Here is an 8,221-nt window from a genome sequence, read left to right as displayed (position 1 = left end):
GGTAGAGTTCAGACATTAGTTTAAATTAATAGAAAAATCAATTACAATGGATTTGTAGAAGCGATATCTTCTCATTTGGGTATCGATCAAAGTTATAATAAGATAAAAATTTATATGTCAAATCCAATGGAGTTTAGTGATTTGCTATATTTATTAAAAGATGACTATGATATTCGGATGATGATAAAGCTATCTAAGTCACGTAAAAAGTCTTTTTATTTCTTAAAGAGGTGACACACCAAATTGAATTCCAAGTAAATTCTGAACAATAACATCCAAAACTAGAACAAGAGATTTACCAAGAGGTTCATCAAAACCCATCCATTGAAGTTCACTCTGTAGATAACATATATACACAACCGAAAAGTGTACCCCAAATAAGTAGGGTAAATGTAAACTTGATCATGATGGTATTGAGATTGGTATTGGTTGGAATATTTTATCTCAATATTTGGTCCATGGTGAAAGAGGCCTAGAACTGTTGTGGGGTACACTTAAAAGATGTTATCAAATGGGCAATTTATCAATAAATGATTTTCACTTCGACGAAGAAGATGAATATCGTGGTTTTGATGATAATGGCGATAATGATTATAATAGTGGCAATGATATTAGTGATGCTGAAGGGGGTGATAATATTGTTGATGATGTAGAGGTTGGTCCATTAGGGATAACGCATGAAAGTTTAGTTGATATTGCTCTAATGCATCATTATTCTAATCCATTTTTTTGGTGGTTCAGAGCCTTATAAAGATGTAGAAAATGAGGGAAATGAAATTCACATAGTTGCATCACAAAATGGCAGATTCAAAGTGAAAGATCAATTTGCTTTTAAACAAGTTTTAATAGATACATTATATAAGGATACATTGGAAAATGGTTATCAATTCAAGGTTTCGAGTTCAAATAAAAGAGATGGGATATAAAGTGTGTGCATCAATAATGCAAATGGAAAGCAGAAGGGGTGAAATTAAGTAACAGTGACATTTTTGTGTTGCAAAAGTTAGGAACGCACACTTATCTTTAGGATCTCATAAGACCTCATCATAGACAAACAAACAAAATAACACTTAAGAAAATATTACAAACATTGTTTACTATAAGTGATGGTGTGTATAGGCCAAAAGATAACATAATGGATATGGTGGATATGTATCAAATTGATATCTTTTATACACAAGCTTGGCGTGCTAAGAATTGGGCTTTGAATGAGATAAAAGATTCACTGAAGGAGTTATTCAGACTATTATAACATTTTGTTACAACTTTGAACAACAAAACCCTAACACTATTACACAAATAGATATTAACATGGATAATCAATTTTATACTGTCTTTATGGATTTAGAATGCTTTATTAAAACATTTCGTGATTATTGTCGTCCCGTTATTTGTATTAATGGGGCATTCTTGAAAGGTCGATATTGGGGTACATTTTTTATTACAATGGACAAGGTTGGAAATAATCAAATTTATCCATTAACACTTGGCATTGGAGGAAAAAAGGAAACAATAACTTAGACCCCATTCTTCTGAGTAATAAGTGTATTGGGGACCTCTTAGATTTAACAATCATCTTAGATAGACACTACACTCACTCGTTATATGAGAGAAGCGTTCCCAAATGCGCAACACGGTTGGTGTAACCATTATATAAAGAGGAATATTTATAGTCGGTACAAACAAATAAAACATGTAGAAAGATTATTTTGGAGAGTTATAAAAACTTATCGAATAGAAGATTTTGACAAGGCAATGTGGATGGTTAAAACTGAAATCCCATTGTAGCAACTTATTTGGAAGGTATTAACTATTAACAGTGGGCTTGTGCTTATTTCCTTAGCATTTGATATAATACTATGATCGCAAATATTGTTAAGTCGTTTAATGCTTTGACACGACACGCATGCAAGTTGTCAATGATAATGCTCTTTGAATTTCTATGTTCTATCTTACAAAAATGGTTTTATATTTGTCGCAATATGGCATGTTTGATTAATTTTGTATTTAATATTTGATGTTTGTATGAATTCATAAATTATTAATATTTTTATGTTTGTTTAATTATGTAGATGCTTATATCGATCTCGTGACTCCATGGGTAGGGGTGGATTCGAGTCGAGCCAAGCTCGAACATAGGGAAACTCGATTTCAGCTCGTTTACTGTTCACTCAAGCTGAGCCGTGGCTCGAGCTCACCAAGCTTAATGAAAATGCAGCTCGTATTTGAGCTCGCTGGCTCGCGAGCCTTTAAACGAACCGGATCACGAGCCATATCGAATCGAAATATTCACGAGCCTCTTATCGAGCTGAATTTTGAGCCGATAATCGAGCTAGGACCGATAACCCTGAACCAGCCGAGCCATCGAGCTTCTAACAAGCTTAAGAGTCGAGCTTTCAAACGAGCTTACGAGCTGAGCTTTCGAACGAGTTTTTGAGCTAAGCTTAACGAGCTTGTTCGCAAGATCATAGTTTAAAAATTTAAAAATATTATTTTCGTTTAAACATTGTTTAATACATTTTTATTGTTTGTAAATCAATCTATTCTATTTATATATTTTGAGAGAGAAGAGAAAAAAGTGAAATGTATTTATTAAAAGATAAACCCAAACGGAGAAGCAATGTAAAAAAGCAAATGGCTATGGCTTCCTCTGCTTTTGATTTTCCTTTTTTTTCTCTTTTTTGGGGTAAGTCCTTGACACAGATTTAAATCCAAATAAAAAAATTGTATTTGTTTTTCCCTATTTTAAGGAATCAGGGGATAAAGAGAAGACGCAGGGTCCTGGGTAATTTTTTTTTTTAGTTTTAACTTATTACTAAGTAATATATTGTCATTGACAGTTGTGTCAGAGCATGCTCAAAGAGCAATCTTGTTAAGAGCTGCGAATGCCATAACAATATGCTTCTGCCTGAGTAGAAAGACTTGCCATCTTTCATATGATGCAAATGCAATGCAATTACCTACATTGAGCAGAAAGAATTAATTTTTCAACTTCTGTTTGCTCATCTATAAGGCCAATAGAACCAAGTTAATTATAATGACATAAATCATAACTTGTATTAATTCTCCAAGAGCAACAGAAAATTTTTCATGTATTAATTGAGTCAATGAAGGAGCACCAATCACTAAGAAACTTAAAAAAACCAAAGTTTGATGGATTTGAAGTCCAGCTTTATTAGGAATATGAGAATGAATAGTTAATATAGAACCAACGATGACAGGGCAGCATAAAGAGCTTCCTCCTGTTCATGAATCATGCGGAAATGTTCGATTAATTTGCTTTTGAAGAAGCAGGATTCCACCCAAACTGGATGATTATTGGTTTGCCTTTGAAAACGTATCCATTCACTAGATTCTGCAAGAGAACATTAGGATCATAGCTGAAAAATTAGATTCCGTAACAAATCATTTACAACATTCAAAGAATAAGTCATAGTTCATCAATCAGCGCAAAAGTTGTATAATAGACTATTTGAGCAAGACTTCATGCCATGTATGCCACATGGCCAAGCAAACATTTATAGAGATTAAAAAATTGGATATGAAATTGCATCATGTGAAAAACATACCAAAGCACGATGGGCAAGTTCACTTATCAGCATTTGGTGGTTGATCTTTATCTTTCTTCTGTTAGGATGACTAAAAGTTAAAAAGGCAGACTACTACAATAAGTTGCAACATACATGATGTATATTTCTGATATCCATAAAAACAAATAATAAGGCAAACATAGATATTAATGTTATAACATAGATATAAAATCAAAATAATGTAAAATCAGTCATCCATTCAAATTTTACAGAAAGTTCTAATTGACAAACCTCAGGCTGGCCTTGCAGAGATGCAATCAGATCTTTCACTGAAGGATCATTTGGATCAACTCCTAGAAGCTGTGAAGCAATAGGTCAGGATTCAGGTTTATATGCTGCCATTTAGTAGAAAGTTCATTTATACTGATGAAATTACACTTTCTGATGTAAGGATAGATGAGACAAAAGACTGATCCCCCAACACCTTGTTTATATCTGATGGGTTTGATGAATCTTTTGTATCTTCTTGCATAGACATTTGAAGAGCTGCTTGCAGTGAAATAAGTCAATGGAAAGCAAAATGTTAATTCTTCAAAAACTAGAACTTTGTCAGCATTCAGGTAATGTTGACGATATCTTGAATTAAATTTCACGATGCATCTTTTGGTGCGTATTCTATATCTCTAAGATGCAACACTACAGTTAAACAGAAAAAGTTAACAAAACAAGAGTTTCCCAAATGTTCAACTTGGCATAGTTTTAGTAAGTTCTTGCAGCAGGTTATAACACAACTAAAGACAAGCAAATAACAGAGATCAGTTAAGTTGGATGTTAATATTTGTTCTCTCCTTTTCCTATATCAACCAAAAGGATCTAGCTAAGTGATTTTGCAATGACCTTAAACAAAAAATGAGAAAAGAAAACAGGAGATATAATACAAAAAAGTTTGATAGTTTTGACAAATCAATGAAGAAAACAATATAATCAACAAAAACTTATCACTGAATCTTTTTTATATATGGTGCAGCTGAAGAGACCCTGCCTGCCCATCTTGCGCATAAACTTTACAAATGATATTTCTTCCACAAAAATTTAGACATGCTCACTTGACAAACATGTTATGAGATCTTGATTGGCTAGAAGGAAAAAATATTTAAAAGTGAAAATGTTGTCTCAAATGTTACAATATCTGATTTGGAAAGGCTGCTTCTGTTATTAAAAATCTAATAAATATGTTGTATTACACTAATGTTATGCACAAGTTTCAAGACTCAACCCAGTTGAAGAGCACAGATTAAGATTACCAGCCAATTTTCTCTAGCAAAATGCCTCCTGGAACATCAGAGTTTCCTCAGACACTGGCTGAGACTTCATTTGCAACTGGATTACTAGTTTTTTCTTTGGCGGTTCTTGTGTCTTCTGTAAAACAGCCTTATTTGGAACCAAAACAATAAATATGTTCCTGTCTCTGAAGTTCTTGCTCTCCTCAGTGGCAATTTGCAAGCCATTGCACCAATGAAGACTTGAAATTAACAAAAGAATGAATCATAGTTTTAAATTTACTAGCTCAAAGCAACAATAGCAAAATGTGAATACTAATACTGACTGATACTAGAAATTCATGTGTAAATTATGCCATCAAACTACACACAACAAGCATATGATAAGTACATTAGAACCCAGCTTTGGATGAACAAGTTGCCACATAATTTCCATTGATCTTTCTGTTTCCTCTAGATCATTTCCACCAACAAATGTTATGATAGCCAAACACCCGAGCAGCTACAATCACAGACCACTTATGCATAATAACAACGGCTGACAATCATCATGAATAAAACATTTGAAAGTAATGACAACTAAAAGTTGGCTAGTGAATTCCAAACCAACTGAAATGTTATTATATCATACATACTGCTACTGTCTTCAAGGACTCAGACCCTGCCTTTAGAGCCTGTGAAATTGGAGTGACTGATTCATCCAATATTTCCCGCGCATTGTCACCAAAGCCAACAGTCAAAGCCAACAAGCCTGCAAATTAAACAAACATAGCATTGAACATTAAATTAATGCAGAGAAAACATGAAATAAAAGTCAACAAGAGGGATCAAAAGCTAACCAATGGCCTGAGATGCTAGAGCTATCTCCCTGCTGGAGCCCCATTTTATGGAACCCAGGCACTGATGAAGTAAAGTGGCGAATCTACACAAACCACAACAAAATATGAGAATGGAAATGGATGTCTACATCAAAATATATTGCCTGATAAATCCTAATTTATTAAGTCATCAACTTGGAAAGAAATAGAAACCACATTATTCACTTCTTTAATAAACAAGTTTATAATAAATCTGAATTTTTCTACTTCTAATAAATGGCACCGTCTACTTACTTCTTTTCAACAAACTGATGCTGCAAGCTGTTATTGAAAGCCTCAATAATGGAGGCCAAAGCTTTCTCTCTTGTGAAGCCCCTTTTATCCATAAAAGGAAAATTTAACAAAACAACATTAAATTTTGCAAATTACAAGATCGCTCTTATAGATCAAAAGATGCAATAACTTGAAATCATACTAAAAAGCATGGTGATTATCTTAATTTTGATTTATGAAAAGAAATAACTAGCAAGAAAAACATTAATAAAATCAATTACTAAATAATAAAAAAATGAATTACATTAAACACACCTTTTCTCGTATAAAGCATCCAAAGCTTTATCTAACAAACTATCTTTCTCAAGCTGAACTTCTTCAGTACCAGACACCGACATATAATCAGACCTCATCGTTGACGGCAATCTGCAAGCCATCACTCCTTTAGTGTTGTAACAACACCTAAACCTTTCTGCACCACCTGGTGCCACTTTACCATCAATGTGCTTCAGCAAATGGTCCAAGAGCCCAGTATCACCAATGTCATGCCAAGATTAATCTAATTGACAACTGTGTCCACCAAAACGAAAAACTCACTAATAACATGTAACTGGATAACACATTTATGTAAGCAAATATTTTGAGATATTTACAATCACATTTAAGAAAGAAGAATCTTCAAGGCCAGACTATTCTCACCTATTTACCCAGTCATAATTTATCTGGCAAGATAATCTCAGCAATCTCATTTTCAACTTCAATCTTCAAGAAATTAAAAATTAATGAAAGCTATTAATCATACTATCAACAGTTAAATGAAAAATCAATTTAAAGATCATATAGTTGTGATAAGTTATTGACTACCTCATCTTGTTTTTTCATATTATAACGTGTTCTCATCTAATCAGCTCCACACATAAGCATGTGAACTGTTTCTGGAGATAGAGCTGACCTGTACGGGTTAATCACTCTACTACCCGCACTAAATGCGCTCTCTGAAGCCACTGTTGTAATAGGAATTACTAAGATATCAACTGCCATTTGTGAAAGCACTTTATACTTGTATTGATTGTCTCTCCACCAGTGAAGCACATTAAAGTCCGCTGAGTTGACATCATCAGGTATCTCCACACAATGCTCGTCCAAATACATTTCTAACTCAGACTTCTTAGTTTCTACTGAGTATGTTTTCTCCTTATGATCCTTCAAACGCATCCAACTATATCCAGGACCATAATGTCTAGTTTCTGAATATCGAGAGCTTGATGATTTACCTACAAATTAAATGTTAGAACTTATGATATGTTATAAAGTTTCATTTAATGACAATGAATCAATGATCTAATGTACCTGATGTACTTGATGGTGCTTGTTGGGTCTTTGGCTGATGTTGTGGATGTGCAAATACGGTTGATGAATTTCTTGATGACAACATGTCAACGTATTCTCCATATAATTTTTCTAACGCCCTTTTGACATTTTCTATCTCCACAGGGGTATTTTCTTCACCATATAAAGTGGGAAATGCCAAAGTAATCATAAAAAACTTTATCCTGAAATCATCACAAGCAAACTAATTAGTTAGAAACATGTTCTTTATATACATATATATTATAATAAACCCAATCAATTGTAAATTAATTACCTGGGATCCATGATGCTAGCAATCGCCATAAGGAAATTCACCTCACCCCAATATTTGTCAAATTTTTCTGACATTGCTCGCACCATCATTGATATAGAATAATCTTCATCAAATTCTCGCTCTCTCAAGACCTCTTTTATCCTAAACACTTCTTGAAAGTATCTATTTGCAGTGGTATACTGTGACCCAGAAATTAATTTTGTTATATCATCAAATATTTCCAAGAAGTCACAGACAACCTCCAATCTCTCCCACTCTTCCCTTGTTGGACAATAAATATAACTTGACTCAACAAGCATAAACCGAAGAAAGACCTCTTTGAACTGCAGTGCTGTCACTAGCATTTTGTATGTGCTATTCCATCGTGTAGCACAATCCAAAACTAGCTTCCTCTCTTTAATTCCACACTGCATAGCAATTTTGGCAAAATTTTTTTGCCTTGCCTCACTAGTTTTTATAAACTTTACACTTTCCCGAATATTGTCTATGATGGGTTTAATCATGGCCACCCCATCCTGAACTAACAAATTTACAATATGAGCAGTGCACCTAACATGGAAAAGTTTTCCATCACACAACAAAGTTCTCTGCATTTGAAAATCTTCCTTTAATCTTTTAACACAACTATCATTTGCAGAAGCATTGTCTACTGTGACAGTTTCCACCTACAAACAA

The 8,221-nt window shown here is 33.7% G+C and overlaps 2 protein-coding genes and 1 long non-coding RNA gene across 3 annotated transcripts; all 3 read right to left on the bottom strand.

Annotated features, from left to right (window-relative positions):
• Window positions 1–3,075: 3,075 nt before the first annotated feature.
• On the bottom strand, window positions 3,076–3,614 carry LOC123207813. Its single transcript, XR_006500515.1, has 2 exons — window positions 3,570–3,614; window positions 3,076–3,355 (listed from the first exon to the last, which is right to left on the bottom strand). It is a non-coding gene; the product is annotated as an uncharacterized LOC123207813 (long non-coding RNA).
• Window positions 3,615–4,720: 1,106 nt separating this feature from the next.
• Window positions 4,721–6,379, bottom strand: LOC123207814. The gene is made up of 5 exons (XM_044625292.1): window positions 6,217–6,379; window positions 5,923–6,003; window positions 5,650–5,732; window positions 5,446–5,561; window positions 4,721–5,312 (listed from the first exon to the last, which is right to left on the bottom strand). Exons 1-5 carry the CDS (start codon window positions 6,336–6,338, stop codon window positions 5,169–5,171), a joined length of 546 nt encoding a protein of 181 aa, XP_044481227.1. The 5' UTR covers window positions 6,339–6,379; the 3' UTR covers window positions 4,721–5,168.
• A 487-nt stretch (window positions 6,380–6,866) lies between these two features.
• LOC123207810 (zinc finger BED domain-containing protein RICESLEEPER 1-like) lies at window positions 6,867–7,959 on the bottom strand. The gene is made up of 4 exons (XM_044625290.1): window positions 7,547–7,959; window positions 7,252–7,454; window positions 6,955–7,175; window positions 6,867–6,905 (listed from the first exon to the last, which is right to left on the bottom strand). The coding sequence occupies exons 1-4, from the start codon at window positions 7,957–7,959 to the stop codon at window positions 6,867–6,869; spliced, it is 876 nt and encodes a 291-aa protein (XP_044481225.1).
• Between the last annotated feature and the right edge of the window lie 262 nt (window positions 7,960–8,221).

The sequence above is a fragment of the Mangifera indica genome, unplaced genomic scaffold (assembly GCF_011075055.1).
Source record: "Mangifera indica cultivar Alphonso unplaced genomic scaffold, CATAS_Mindica_2.1 Un_0106, whole genome shotgun sequence".
Lineage (NCBI taxonomy): Eukaryota > Viridiplantae > Streptophyta > Magnoliopsida > Sapindales > Anacardiaceae > Mangifera > Mangifera indica.
Note: the sequence above shows the minus strand (reverse complement) of the source record. Positions and strands in the feature narration are given on the sequence as shown.